The 15,857-nt window shown below is 48.8% G+C and overlaps 1 protein-coding gene across 1 annotated transcript; it reads right to left on the minus strand.

The window, feature by feature from the left end:
* Positions 1–574: 574 nt before the first annotated feature.
* PPP1R11 (protein phosphatase 1 regulatory inhibitor subunit 11) lies at positions 575–12,581 on the minus strand. The gene is made up of 3 exons (XM_029584826.1): positions 12,088–12,581; positions 6,487–6,595; positions 575–1,799 (listed from the first exon to the last, which is right to left on the minus strand). The coding sequence occupies exons 1-3, from the start codon at positions 12,154–12,156 to the stop codon at positions 1,621–1,623; spliced, it is 357 nt and encodes a 118-aa protein (XP_029440686.1). The 5' UTR covers positions 12,157–12,581; the 3' UTR covers positions 575–1,620.
* Positions 12,582–15,857: the final 3,276 nt, after the last annotated feature.

Here is a 15,857-nt window from a genome sequence, read left to right on the forward strand (position 1 = left end):
TAGAACTGTTTTGTACTTTTTTCTCCCAAAGCCATGCATGCAGTTACTGAGACAAAAAAATGAAACTTAGCAGATTTGCACATACAAATATTTAATAAGCAGGAGACCAATAAAATACATTCACTGCGGTTTACAATCCCCAGCAAAAAAAGTGAGAGGAGTCAGACCCATCCATTCACCAACAGCTGCAGGGGCTGGGGAGGAGGATAGTGTCCCAATTGATCTGGCCACACATGCCTCCTTCCAAAGAAAAGGTAAGTATACATGCACTGTTCCAGTGATAAAGGTCCCCGTGTAATAATGGTCCCACAGGTTAACTGCTGTGTGGAGCCCAGTTCATCTCCATCTGGGCCTGCTACTGCAGAGTAGCAATGCAATGCAAAGTGGTGGCTGTGTTCCCTCTTGGAATGATGGCATTCCACGGGAACTGGCGTCTGATGTCATACTGCCAAGGCCTGCACAGTGGCAAGCAGAGGGAGCTTTTACCATCTTAAGGCTGCACAACAGAGGACACTTCTGTTGTCAGCAGTATGCAATTGGCAGCTTTTCAGATAACTTGGCTTTCATGGTACAAATGCACTAAGGGTCCAAAAAAAAAGACTTCCTTGTAAACAAATAAGCAGAGAAGGTTGGAAGCGCTCTGGATTCACATGAGAGCACTAGGCCTGGATTTCTAATGAATTCTGGGACTCATTCTGTTTTTACTAAGACAGTAAGCCCCCAATTCACTAGAAAACATGTCAGCCATGGTCTGTGATTCAGGCCTGCCTGTTGCAGATCCAAAATCATTTGAAAATGTTAACCTAGTTCTCAATGCTGTTGCTTCCTCCTTCGTCAGCTTTATTGCTGTAAAATATTTCATGTTTGGGGTTTTTACACTTTTTGGAATGGAAGATGTATGCCTCTTCCTATGTCCACATCACCATGTTTTAAAATCACCCTAAGCCCTGCTTTTCAGCAGTCCACGCATCCGTGTCTGCACAGGGCTTTTATAGAACAATAATTAGCACCCCAGCCCCATCGCACCTTGGTTTAGAAGTAATGTAGCAGTAATCAGATGTGCACATTGTTTATTTTAAAGTGAAAAAACATAATGGCATAAAACTGGAACCAAAAGAAAGGAGAACGAGGAATAAGACCAGCACAAAATGACCAATCAGGTAGGTTGATCTTTCAAGTGACCAAGCTGCTGTTACTATGAATGTGGCAACTGGTATACAGTAGGATCTTCAAGCAGCATAGATCAGACAGATCTGGGGGGGGGGGGGGGATAAATGCCTGGGATAGTGCATGTTGGGCAATGAACAGCTTCATCACAAATTCTCTCATCAAAAATTAAACTGCTCCCCCCTCTACACCCTAAGATTTTCTTCTCCTCCCCAAAAATGAAATGTGAATATTAAAAGGTGCCCTGCCGCCCTCCTCTCACTCTGAACCCAAGGGAGGGGTCAAGTACAGGATCCTGAGCAGCCGGTGCTGGGCAGGGGGATCATGAGTTTGTCGGGGGGGGGGGGGGGGTTTGCGCTGCATCAGGATCCGCTCGCAGACATGGAGAGGAGGGAGCTTTGTCTCTCGCTCTCTCTCCACCCTTTGGCCATCTGAGGGGGGGGGGGGGGGGAATCAGTGCTGCATGGGCTCAGGACTATTGTTAGGCTCCACTTTCCTGGGGCTGTGGTCTCTGGCATGATGAGCCCCCTTCCTGTGGCCCCGGATACAGTGAGCGTTGCCACAACCTTCCTCGTCCTCGCTCTCTGAGGAGCTCTCACCAAAGGCCCGGGGCTTCTCATAGATGCAGCAACCTGTCCAGAGGGGGGGGGGGGGGGGGGAGCAAGAGAAGACGAAGGAAAGAAAGACAAGAGGGGTCAGCCAAAAAAAAGAGCAGAGTGGAGAAGAAAAAAATAGTCGCGTTACAAAACCTCAGCTGCCCCCTTGACACAGAAAAGTAAACCAACAATTTTCTTAGCTGGAAAGGTGGCTTCGTGTCAAAGCCTCATCCAAGCAGGTGGATGGCTTGGCTCTGTCTCGGGCACTGCAGGGTGCGGGGCACCTTGCTCCTGCTCTCTGCTGGGGCAGCGTGGGGGGAGTTTGGCTCTGACACGTCCGGTGCTGCACCAGCGTGTGGGGCCTGCACTGCTGCAGCCCGTGCTGTACTTGTTCTGTGATATGGGGGGGAGGTTCAATTAGATCTTACCTGTTAAATGGCCTTCCTCGCGTCTCCACCGCCCAGTAACCAGGGGGGGGATTCTCCCTCCCCCCAGCAGATGGGGGGGGGGGGGGGGGGGACGTGCACAAAAGCTGCTGCTCTGCCCTCACTACCATAAAGACTGACCCAGCAGAGGGGAAGGCAGTAGTTTTTTGCCAAAGTGATACATCCCTTGGTGCCATAGAACACTGGTTCCCTACTTCCAAAACCTAACCCCAAAAAGTAACAAAGAGGAAAAGAAATGCTAAGGAAGTGGAAGAATAGCCTGCCTATGCTCTCTTGTTACTTACATTCTGCTGAACCTGAATTTCTAATACACTATTTCTCTGTTTTATTCTCTACTTACGGGTGGGATCTGGACTGGGCTGGCAGGAAGATGTAACTGAACCTTCCTCGTCGTCCTGCCAGACCAGTAACCCGTGGGATGGACCTATGCTGGGATTCCTAGCGCTGCTTCTAGAACCCCTGTACTAAAACTCGCCTCCTGGCTGTGCGGTGGAAGGATGCCCATGTGGCCACCCTGCAGCTAGCCCTGGGCATAACTGCTCGGTAGTCTGGCCAAGACGTTGCTTGTGCTCTTGTAGAATGCACCCTCAGCCCCTCCGGAACTGGTTGGTTTTTCATCACGTCGGCTGCCGCTGTCATCTCCTTAATCCATCTAACCTTTGAGGCCTTGGTCGCTTGCCCGCATCAGGTCTCTGACCCCCTGTCCGGGTCCACTCCCTGAGGGGAGGCAGGCTCATCCTGCATCTCGATCCCTGGGGGTCGCCCTCAGCCCCAGCATGCCACAAGCCCAGGTGCTTAAAGCAGATCTCCTGCCGATGCCTGCCTTGGCCTGGGTACCTGGCTGCCTCTCTCTGAACCACTTCTCTCCAGCACCCTTCCACGCCAGGAAGGCTCCGTGCAACAGAAGGACAAACTCCTCCGGCTCCTCGGTCCCCTGCAAGAGAAGACTGCCATCCAAGCCACCTGCCCCACAGGGGAGAGGGGAATCTCTGGGCTCCCGATGGGGTGAAGTCCCCAGGATGTGATCCCTCGCAGGCACGACAGAAACAGTGGCCCCCAAAGACCGGGAGGCCCTCCTCTCCTTGGAGCCGCCCGCAGAGGTTCCCCCTCTGCACCAGCTGTGCATCGGGAGAGGAACGAGCGGGAATGAAGATGAGCCGACCAGAGCCCGCAGGCCCTGCAAGCTGCCATGTGTGGCTTAGGCGCCATCAGGACAGGAGGTGCCAATGCGTCCCGAACATGCCGACACTGAAGTAGGCTGCACCGATCCAGGCTGAGGCGCGCGTCGCAGTGGCCGAAGCGATGCACGTCCCCATCTAAGCATAGACGGAAGCTTTCCCCGCTGGGGAACATAGAACCCGTGGCAGATTCCTTCAGCTCTCCCACCTGTGGGCGCTGGCAGCTCCCGCTGACAGACTGCCCCAGTCACTGGCCGCAGACAATCTCCCAGCCTCATAAAGAAAACCTCCCCTGCTCTAGTTTCCCCTTCCTAATTATTTTGTATTTTTATTTTTTGTAATTTCATTGATAAAGAAAAATGGATTCTTCCCTCAGCAGCAGCTGGCAGGAGGCGATGTCAGAGGGAGCCAGTCCCCTGGCTATCAAAACCGCCGGAAACAAACTGGCTACAGCAGACAGGAGTTTCCAACCCCCTCAGACAGCCGGCTCAACCCGAGGGATGGCCCACAAACTAAACCTAGCAACTTGGGGAACCATGCCAACTTCTCTAATCAAAAAAAACTCTTCACTATCTCCAAAATTCAACTTTCAGTCAGGACTGCAGGTCTGCACCTCTACCATCTGCTGGAGACAGAGAAATACTGAGGGACTGCAGGCGGCCCTCTCGGTTACGTAGCAGTGCCTCAAAGTTTTGCTCTGTCTCCATCTGCTGGTAGGGATGCATAAACCCACTGATCGGGGCATGAACAGGAATGGCGCTTTGACCACTGACTTCAGTACCAAATTCAGGTCCTATGGAAGTACTATGATCCTTCGTGGAGGTCTCACCCGCTTCAAGCCCCTGAGAAAGGGCACTAAATCTGTTACCGGCCACCACAATCCCTCCGCACGGCCCTCTGAAACCCGCAGTCGCTGCCACTTGCACCCTCGACGTGTTGACCGCTTGCCCTTTTGTCTAGCCCTTCCTGTGAAATCTGCAGGATTGATGCAATCTCTGCGAGCAATTCCCTCGTCCTTTCGGCCGCCTTTACTGTGCCACAGTAAGGACGGGGGAATTCCCTACTCCATGTGAAAATGGGGGAACTACCAGCGCTTTGTTTGCCAGCTTTGGGTCCAGGACTGGCCGAACGTTTCCCCCCTCCTTTGGTACTAGGAAATAAATGGAGGACACCCCTGTGCCTTCCTGGCAGAATGACCGGCCGTGGGACTAACCTGTCCCACGGTGGCCGGGCAGCCTTATACGGGGAGAAAGGGAAGGAATCTTCTAAAGGGAATTTTAGCGCTGGGCGACACCCACTGGTCCTCTGTTGCCTTGGCCCATGCCTAATAAAAGATCTGGAATCTGCCCCCTACCTGGGGAAGCATGCAGAGGGCCTGCTTCCCGTCATTTAAGGGGGGGCTGAGGAATTCCCTTCCTTTGGAAATTGCCTATTCCCCCCCCCCCCCCCCCCAAAGTGCTGTGATCTGCCCGGGAGGGAGATCTGGCCTCTACTGCTCCTCTCGCCATGCTCCCTGGGCCACTGTCTCCAATTGCCCCCACTTATGAAACCTCTGGGCCTCGTTCCTCCACAGTCTTTACCATTTTCTGTAGGTCATCTCCTTACGCTAGCCTTCCAAACCTGATCTTGGACGCAGAGTCTGCTGCCCAGGTTTTCAGCCACAAGAGCCTCCATGCCATGACTTCTGTTGCTGCTAATTTAGCTGAAACTCGTTTGAGGTTATGCACAGTATTTGCCACAAAGGCTGCTTCAGATTGCACTAGGGACACAGCCACCTCTGTTCCCAGAGCCTCCTGCCTCTTCGGGACCCTGGATCTCCTGCTGAGACCAGATGAGAAGGGGCCTGGCTCCGTAGTCCCCGCAGATAGCTGATAGCTCAAAACCTTTTTTTCAGCAGGGTCTCCACTTTCCTACCCTGGGGATCTTTCAGGGCTGTTCCACCTCCCACTGAAATTGTAGTCGTCTTTGCTACTGCAGATTTAGAAGTCTCTCCTTTATCCTGCCGTTCTATTAGACATAGCCTTTTGCATAAGCCTGGACTCCAGGATCGCCATGTCCTGGATTGCTGAATGGATGGGAAAGGCCTTACATGGCTTCTTTATCCCTGGCAGGATGGAACTGCCCTTCATCTTGGCCTTGGGCCTATCCTCCTTCAGACTAAGGACTCGCGAGACCTTCGAAATCAGGGCCCCTAGCTTTTTCTGCTCTAAACAAACAGCTGAAGCCCTACTTTTAGATTCCTCCTCCTTCCTCTAACCCCCCCTTGGGCCACTATATCAGGTCTCCGATCCTCCCAGTCTCTGCAGTTTGGGCTTGTCCCCCCCGAGGATACTGCCTTGCCCTGTGCCTCTCCTTCATTTGGCAATAAATAAGGCCTGCTGCCTGGCTAATATGAAGCTGGAGGAGAACTCGGACTCCTCCTCCCCCAGGGGGGTTCCGGGCGCTGGCGCTGCCCCTCCCTCCGCTGCGGAGGAGGAATCTCTCTGCTGTCCCGATGCTGGCTCTAGTAATGCCGCATTCCCTGGCGCACGCTGCTCGGCTCCCATCCCCTCTTCTGCCAGGGCGCGCCTCTCGCCGGCGCAGTTGTAGCAGAAAGACCCGGCGATGCTAGGCACCCGCTGAGCCCACCCCCCCCGGTGCAGGATGCGACTGCTTCGGGCTGGGCTGCTTCTCCCCTTTTGTTTTTTGGCTCAGGCGACTTCAGCAGGGAAACCAGGAGACTGAAACACCTGGTTGCCTTGGGGAGGGAAGAGCAGAGCTAAAGAGGCTGTCATGCTGAGGGGCTCCCCAGCCAGCCACTGCCCTAGGGCCACTCCTCAAACTGCTGGACCAGCGACATCTGTGCTCCATCCCACCTGCTGGAGGCAGAGATTAGACGTCCCCTCTGCCGGGCCAGCCTTTTATGGTGGTGACATCAAGGAGGAAGCTTTCACACTCTGTGCCGCCCCCCCATGTGGTGGGAGGGAGAATCCCACAGGTTACTGGTCTGGCAGGACGAAGAGGAAGGGGGTTTTTGTGGGTGTTTTTTTTACTGCTGGACGGTAGGGAAGGAAAGTGGTGGGGAAAAGGAGGATAACGATAGGGGGTGGAGGTGCTCACATTTAGAAGATCTTCTTCCCAGGTGCTCATTGTCCACTGTGTCACTTGACCATTCCACCTTTTTATCTGGCTTCCGTTTGCGCAGTTTGATTGTTACACTGCGATTCTCCTAAGGGGGGGGGGGGGGGACACAGTAAAGGAGGCGAGGGGAAAAATCAGTGCACGGGAAAAGGAGACATAAGACACCATATTTCTCTTATTAGATGTCACTTTCTGTAGTCACTGCCCCTGCTGAGAATGGGTAATGACAGCTCTCTCTGCTTATAATGGACACTTGCGTAGCAGCCCACCAACCTCTGCACTAGAAAGCTAGGACCTCAGCTGGATAATGGTGCTCGGACTTCCGGTTAGGGAGGGTTGCATGATGGGGAGCCAACCATATTCCCGCAGTACCTCGTCTGGAGGCTGTACCCCTCCAGCTCCAGCACTGAGCTGGGCATGTAATCTTTGTTTTAAACTCCCACAGCCCAGCATTTCATGAGCCTTGCCCTTTTAAATATAATTATACACAAGAGCTACTGTTTTTCCAATGTATTACATTCAACAAAAAAGGGGGAAAAGCCAACCAAACAGATATTATGTGCGCAAATATCCCACTTCAAGAATTTCAAAACATTTTTTTTGTATGAAATGACCGTATCGGCAAGCCTGACGACGTGCTCCTAAATGTTTAAAGGGAGCCGTCCAGACTTCTCCTCGTTTACGGTCACCGTAACTTATTCTCCAATTTTGTCATTCAATTTTTATATATTTTATATTCAATTTTTCTGTTTTATATTCAATTTTTTTTAAATGTTTCAAGCATTTTGTATTTTTAAATATCCGCTGGACAAGAAGGGTGAGCTCGACATCCGTCCGATGTTTCGCTCCTGCTTCTTCGGGAGCGTAAACACAATCACCAAAACTCCCGCCAAATTTTTAAACCACTGCTTCTTCGGGAGCATATCATATCCTATCCTTGCCCGCCAAACATTTTCTTAGATAGCGGTTTCTTCTTATAATAATATTACCCAGTGTCCTGCATAAAAAATATTGGATATCAATTTTTTCAATATTTGTGGTCAACTTATCTTAATGGGAGAGCACCCGAACCTTCATCCTAGACAGTCCTCGTCTCGACTAGCTTCTAGACCGGAAGCAGCCTTCTCGTCTAGAAGACTAGGACTGTCCCTTTAAACATTTAAGAGCACGTCGTCAGGCTTGCCGATACGGTCATTTCATACAAAAATGTTTTGAAATTCTTGAAGTGGGATATTTGAGCACATAATATCTGTTTGGTTGGTTTTTCCCCTTTTTTGTTGAATCCTTTTAAATATAAAACATAACAGGGGGATCTCAACCAAAATCACATCTGGGGGAAAAAAAAAAAAAGTTCCATAGAGTTGAAAGTTTCCAGGACAAGGAAGGTCCCACACATTACCCAGAGGGCCCTTAGCAGCCCCAGAAGCCAACAGCTTAAACTATTCAGTAGCTTGAGAATGTCAGCAAAGGTTCCCTATTAGGTAATTGTAGTTTTGGCCAGATTTACACGGTGCCCCCTTTCTATGTAACCTAAAAAAAAAAAAGGAACTTCAATAACTTATCAGTCAGTTAAAATGAGCTACTTTTGAACAAAGGTGGGAGACAGGGTGGCTGTGTAAAGAAGCCACAATCAGACTGGCTGTTAGCAGTGAGGGGGGGCAGCTCTAGACAGCTGTGTGACAGCTTCAGATTCATTGATGAAATGGAAATTATTCTGAAACTGCAAACAAATGGATCCGTGCTACAACAGAAGTTATTAGGAAAGGAATATCTTCTCTCTCGATATTATTGAGATATATACCCCACCAGCCACTGACCAGCATACGCATGGACCTTGGCACAACTTCACATATATAAACCTGACAGGTAAGAGGGAGAAAGGAGGAGTGCTTGGATTGGGTCATGCTGGAATTGGGGGGGGGGGGGGGGGGTTTAGAGCAAGTTGGGCTCAGGATTGAGAGGGAGAGCATGCAATGAATAGCAGCATTTCAGCAAGTATATGTATGTATATGGAACCTTGTCACAGAAGAGGACCCCTCGACATATCTCTGTTTCTGTATTTGTTATAAAGTTTAATGATTGTGTGTTCAAAATCTCTCCAATACAGGCTGAAACATGGTTCTATTAGGACACTTGTTTTTAAAGATATTTTTGTTTTGCTGCCTTAATAAATTGTACCTATTGAGGTCCATATCCAGCCACTGTGCAGCTCTGCTAGTTAGCTAGATAAACGTATCCAGCTACCATTAAGTCAACTGTATGGGCCAACCAGCGTTAGCCAGATAAGTTATCTGGCCTATTCTGAATATCGGTTAACTTATTTGGCTAACTCAACTTCTCCCCAGAATGCTTCTGGGCAGCCCCCCTGTCTTATCTGGCCAAATTCTAGCCAGATAAATAGTTATCCAGCTAGAATTTAGCTGGATAAGTAGCCAAATGTTCATTTAGCTGAATAACTTCTTAGCTGGCTAAATGTATTTGAATATGGACCTCGGCCTTTGGAGAAGTATAAAGCTCTGGATCCAAGATGGCCGCACGCATTGAGACCTAAGCGGAGGGCTCTGTCTTTTCGTTTTTTTCTGCTGAAATAATGCCTGCTAAGAGAGAGAGGGCAAAGTTCGGACTTACCCGACCGAATTGAACCCCACCATGACTATCCAGACAGAATCACCCACTTTGTGAGTCCAGCAGTTCAACAGAGAACAGAGGAAACTGAAGTGCAGGACAGCATGGAACAGCCGTTCGTGCCGGCAGGGGAGGTGTCTCTAAGTCCGGAGCAGAGGGAGCCACCTACCCAGAGCTTAGCAGAGGAGTGGAGGTTCGGCGGCGTGTGTGGCCGACCCGATTCCAGATGTCACCCCCACTGACTACCAACAGGACAGTTCCGGGACCTTATACCTCAAGCCCGGTGGAAAATCAAAGGTCTGTGGGGCTAACTGAAGCCAGTGCAAATCTAGAAGGTACGTCCCCAGAAAGTAGTATAAGGAAAAATCTAATTATCATCCCGTCGAGGCCTGCACAGGTGACTCTAGACTCCCTATGGGAGTTCATGGCCGGCATGGCTTCGGCAATAAACTCTATGAATGAAAAAATGGAAAATACCAGTATACAAAGCGCTCAAAAATCAGTTGTTTTGCAAACACAGCTAGACAGTCTAAAAGAGAAAGTGAATGGATTGGAAGAAAACAAGCAATTTCAGCAATATAAAATCGCAGCAATTAAAGACAGTCAATCTCTCTCCAGACGTATGGAGTTTATTGAAAATAAGTCTAGACACTTGAATTTACAAATTAATTTTCCCAAGGTAGTGGGAGAAATCCCTTACACCACCTTGAAGAGATTCTTCTTTGAAAATTTGGAGATAACCGAACCAAACCTACTATCCATTAACTCCTGCTTTTTTTTTCTCCCTATCTAGACACGTTCGGGGAACCCTGCAAATATTCCCTTTGCTGGGAACTTGACAGGGTTTTTAGAGGATTCTACTCTGGATGTTATAAGCAGGGGAACACTTTTGGTGTCTCTTATAACAGTTAAGGACATCAGTCTAGTTATGAAGGCATATTTTAAGAAATATCTGCTAAATTTTCATGAGGCAGCAGTAAAAATATTTCCTGATTTGGCCCCAGCCACTCAGGCCAGGCGTTGGGGGTTTTTATCCCTCAGACAAGAGGCTATAAGGCTGGGTTATAATGTTAAGATCCAGTTTGCTTGTAAATGCTTTCTCATGAAAGGAAATGAATGCTATGTTTTTATACCTGAACTAAGAGTTTATTGAAGCCAGGAAAATTAACATCTTAATTCAGTAATAGATTTAGAACTTGTTACGTGCAGTCTTAAAATATATGGTATTATTTCTTTATTTGTTCCTTAAATGATTTCTGGATCTATATATATATATATATATAGTTTAGCCTTACTTATTAAGGATGGTGGCAAAAGAAGTATTTTGTATGTGATATGAAAGTATCCACGGTGTTTCTTTATAAGCAAAATGTTTGTCTTAAAATGAATAAAGAATTTAAAAAAAAAATGAATATGGACCTCATTTGTCTTTATTTCTGGTACATCAGTACTTTGTGCTGGTTTTCATATTTCTGTAACTTTCTACCTGTCTCTTTTTTGCTACAAAAATTGTTTGGCTTGAGCCTAAGTTTTCTAAATATTTCCACGTTAGCCTTGGTAAGAGCCTTATCCAACATTACTATGCTTAAATAGCTGACCTTTCTTCTCCTCCCTAATGGTCAGATCAGTGGCAGTGACTGCAAGCCAATAGCATGGGTACATGGCAAGTTCCCTTCCACACTCGGTTAGTGCTCTTCCTACGTTTCATGATTACAAAAGAAGCATGCATTTTGGGAAGAAAGCAACCAAAGAAATAAGGTGCATTTACCCAATCAGCTTTAGAGGCTGCAGAATTTGTTTTTGGGAGGGGGAATTCTCAATGGAGGACTTGATCCCAAGTTTCCTCCACTAATCTACAGTAGCAACCCCCCCCCCCCCCCCCCAGGCATTCTGGGGGGAAGTGGTATTTCATACCACTTTGGCCTATTCTGCTGCCCAGCCCCAATTTCAACCTTGTGGTACCTAATAGATAGCAGGAGATTGGCTCAGACCATGACAGGAACAAATGGATGTTCTTTCTTCTCCTGCCTACAGCAGTGGAAGGAGAAATTTGTTGGATGGCTGGATTTAGGAATAGGCAACATAGGCACATGCCTTGGGTGCCAAACTGTGTGAAGGGGGCCCAAAAACTGGGGCTCGCACTGATATGCTGTTTCCAGGGGTAGGGAAGCCTTCTGCCTTTGGGTATCATCATCTTAAATCCAATCCTGACTGTTAGGCAACCAATAAAACAAACTCCCCATGCCTTTACTGAGGTCATTCTGGCCCTGATCTGCTGATAGCACAGGAACCTAAAGGAAAGGAGGGGAGAGATGGAGAAGAGCTTATGGGGAAAAGAAGGGAGAGACAGAAAGGAATCCAAGGGCAGGAGATGAAAAAGACCGTGGCAAGGAAGCAAGTACTAGAGAAGAACGTCGAGAGAGAGAGATGAATTTAATAAAGATGGGAGATGAAGTAGTGCCTGAGGGACAAGAGAGGAGATGGTGAACCACCTGGAGAAAAATAGGTGGACAGAAATGCGTGGGAATGGAGATGGAAAGGAACCTGGAAGGACTATTAAAGAATATGAGAGTATGACGGAACGGAGGGAGGAGGAGGATGGTGATGAAGCACCACACCATCTACATTCCTGTTTTTCCCATCTATAAATGGATTGGTAAACGCAATAACTGTACATCTTGTTGTTAAGCGGCACAATGAACCATTCACCCACCAAAATAACGAACTATTATGTACAAAACAGAACACCCAGTCATCCCACAGTGAACCAGCATCTTCGGCTTAACGGGACAACGCGCCCCGCCTCTGAAAAGAGCCTTGTTTTCAATTCACTCTGCATGGAACATGATCCCCACCCGAACTGCCGCGGGGGCAGCAAGGCGGTGTATGAAATCAGCAGATGGAAAAATGACATTATCATCCGGTAAAGCCAAGCAAACTGCGTATCGCTCTCACCGGCTCGGCCGCCGAAGTTTCTGTGACGGTAGCTGAAGAAGGGCCGACGGTCGCAGCAGATTCCGCCATGAGGTCACCAGCGCACTCCCGAATGCGAAAAGGCTGCTTTCCACAGGCTGGATTACAACGAAATTATTATCAGTAGGCACTGATAGTATGCGCTATTACTACTCCAGCCTGTAACTAGGACCTATGTCCCCAGCTAACCCTCTCCCGCTGCACTTCCGGTCCACAAGTTTCCTGTTTCCGGTATTCCCCCGTCCCACTTCCCGTAGTTACTTCGGTGGATTGTGGGAAGAATGCACTCCTGCCGGCTTTGGGCAAAATTGTTTCGGCCCATTGCCCTGACGTCGACAGACAGGGAACACGATTGAAGCGTCATTGGCAACCGCCATTTTTGTAACCCCCCCCCCTTTCCGTTCGCTAGGATCACGTGGCTCAACTACATAACGGAAGGACGTTTTCCTGATCACTTGCGCATGGCGGCCGGCGGCAATGGTTCGAGTCTTCTTGTTACTATGGTTGCACGTCACAAGGGCGCGATGGCGACATGTGCTTTATTGAGCATGCGCTGTGGAGCAAAACAAACTAGAAGCCTGGCCGGTTGCTACCGTAACCGCACACCTCTCTTTCCCCTCCCCTTTCTCCCTAGTGGCGGCTGCTTACACACCCGTTTATGAACCATCATAAAAATAAAATTAGGAGGCTGGGTCTTTCGTTCGGAAATGTCTAACATAAAAATACACGTGGGGAGGGTTGCACTCTTGACAACTGATATTACTATTTCGAAGTTTCATGTTTTGGGCTAATTAAAACATGTTTTTCTTTTAGTGTAAGACAAATCCAATATTGCCCCTACCTCTACTATCTTTCGATGCTGCAGCAATGCCCAGCCCTGGGACCGCGCAGTCTCATAGGAAACACTAGAAATCTCAGAACCTCTCTCTCTCTACAGCTCAGCCACTACCCTACCTCATGGGCCGATACAGTAAAAGTCACGGGAGAGCGGGCGAACGCAATTCTGTATTCAAATTAGGGCCCGCGGCAAAAAGAGGCGCTAGGGCCACTAGCGCATCCCTAGCGCCTCTTTTTGGACAGGAGCGGCGGCTGTCAGCGGGTTTGACAGCCCATGCTCAATTTTGACGCCAGCAAAATTGAGCATCCAGTTTTCAACCCAATTTCAAATTTTTTATTTTTTTTAACTTTCGGGACCTCTGACTTAATATTCAGAAATTAGCGCCTACCTTTGGTTAGGCGCTAATTTCTGAAAGTAAAATGTGCGGCTTAGCTGCACTTTTTGCCTTCTGAATTGCGCGGGAATACCTAATAGGGCCATCAACGTACATTAGCATGTTGCGGGCGCTATTAGGTTCGGGGGGGGGAGGTTGGACGCACGTTTTCGACCCGCTAATACCCCTTACTGAATAAGGGGTAAAGCTAGCGAATCGAAAACGCGTGTCCAATCATGGGTTAACAGTGCGCGCTGCCGGAGCGCACTGTACTGTATCAGCCTGCCAGTAAGCAGGCCGATACAGTACAGTGCAAGCCTGGCATAGAGCCTGGCATAGAGCTTGCAAGTAGCATGGGGGGAGAAACAAGCAGGGCTGCTGCCCCCCCCCAACTCAGTCTACAGCTGCGATAGCATGAGTTGGGAATCATTCAGCTAAGGGTGGAGGGAGGATACATAAGTCACGGAGCTGAGATGCAGAGGGAGCAACGAGAGTGCTGTGGTAAGGGAGAGATGAAGGTGAACTACACTGTACCAACTTGGAAGTGGGGACTAGTGATGGGTAGAAGAAAAAGAATGTGGGTGGGGGGGTGGTGGAAAATAGAATGCTGATATATATTATTCCGTTCCCTCCCCCCACCCTCTGCTAAATCAACAGAAATCACAGGGTGACCACAATGCAAAAGTTCTCAGGTATGATAGTGCCCTACTAAGGGCTCACATTTATAACAGAGCTGGCTTCAGGCTTCCCCTGGGGGAAGGGCTGCTGCACTACCTCCTATCCTGAAAGAGACACTAAGGCCACCGCCAAGCTGCTTTGGGTTTTGTTTAAAAAAAAAAAATTAAAATAAAAAAGTCTTAGGACTCAGCTTCTCCCACCTTCAAACCCCCAGAAAGGTAGACTACTCCCCTTTGCGTTCAGCAGGAGAGGAGCCTTGTAGGAGAGGGAGGCAAAGTTAGCTAGTGGGGCTGGTTCCCCTCATACCCTATTCAAAACCCTCCTCAGAGGGTACAAATCAACTAAGGGCCTCAGACCCTGCTTGACCAGGATGGAGACCCCTTCCCCACCTGCAGGATAGACTTCCCTAGCATCTGCTGGAGACAGAACAAAACAGAGTAAAGCTTTTCTTGTGTTTCCAGCTGCTGGTAGGAGAGAAAAACCCATTGGTCTGGACTGATCTGGGAGACAAGAAGGAAAAGTATGGTTTTCCTTCTTGGGTCAAGCACCATTTTTACACACAGCAAAAGTCATCTAGCCCTATGCCTTTTCCTGGTTCCATATCTGTCTCAGCGCCTACAACATCCTTCGAAGTAACTCTGCCTTGGACAATTTTGAAGGAAAATTATCAGGTAAGAACCAGTTTTCATTCCTGTAGTACCACACATCAGTGCAGGCTCTTGGGTTTTGTAACCCTATCAGCAGATGGAGACAGATAAAGTTTTATTGAAACTGCTATATAAACAGAGTGCCACCTGCAGTCCCTCAGTATGGAACTGTATCCAAGCCAAGATGCCCAAACTAAAACAATTTTAACAGCCCGCCCTAATTCTCCCAACCAAGAGGGTGGTGACACTAACATGCCAAGAACCAGAGTAGAGTGAAAAAAAAAACCCAGCTCATTGACCTGCCAACAACTCTGAAGTAACTAAGACATTGACCATGAGCAGACAACTCTCCCCCTTATACCACTGGCGGCTGTCTGGACTGATCTGTGGTATTACAGAAACAAACGTTTCCTCCACTGGAAGGGATTTTGCTCTCTGCTCGTCAGCAAGGCTGATCTTGCAAGGATGTAGTATCACATTATCAGGCATGAACTACATTTTCTTTTCCCTGTATGTACCCAGATCGGTCAATATACCTAAGCCCATTAAACTGGGTGGGATCGGCAGCGTCCCCCTCAAATACTCACCAAAACCAGCCACGTTTGGAGCCCCAATATCAGACCAAGAGAGTCTGGCAAAAGCATGCAGCAGCTTCCAAGCCGCTACCCTGCATATTTCCTGCAGCGACACCTGCTGGGCCTCTGTCCAGGAGGCTGCCTGCAAACACATCGGATGAGCCCCCAACCTCTTCAGGCAGAAAGGAGGGCACTGTGCAAAACAATACCCCTGCCTCCGAAATCTGCAAACACAGATCCCGGCAGGATAACACCTGTAGTTCCAAAATCCTCCTTGCTGAACAAATGGCCACCAGCAAGAACTCCTTAAGCACCAAGTCCTTCAAAGTCGCTCTCCTCAGGGGTTCGAAAGGAGCTACACAGAAAGCCGTAATTACCAAATTCAGATTCCAAGATGGACACGGCTTCCTCACGGGCGCCGCACGGAGAAAATGTACAACATCCGGAGGCGCGGACAGGGAGTAACCTTGTACTTTACCACTAAGACTGCAGGTTTTGCACTATCTGCCATCTGCTGCAGACAGAAAAATACTGAGGGACTGCTAGTGACCCTCTACATTATATTGCAAATTCCAATAAAACTGTCTCCATCTGCTGGAAGGCATACAAAACCCAGGAGCCTTGACTGACCTGGGTACATA

The sequence above is a fragment of the Rhinatrema bivittatum genome, chromosome 19 (genome assembly GCF_901001135.1).
Source record: "Rhinatrema bivittatum chromosome 19, aRhiBiv1.1, whole genome shotgun sequence".
Taxonomy (NCBI): domain Eukaryota; kingdom Metazoa; phylum Chordata; class Amphibia; order Gymnophiona; family Rhinatrematidae; genus Rhinatrema; species Rhinatrema bivittatum.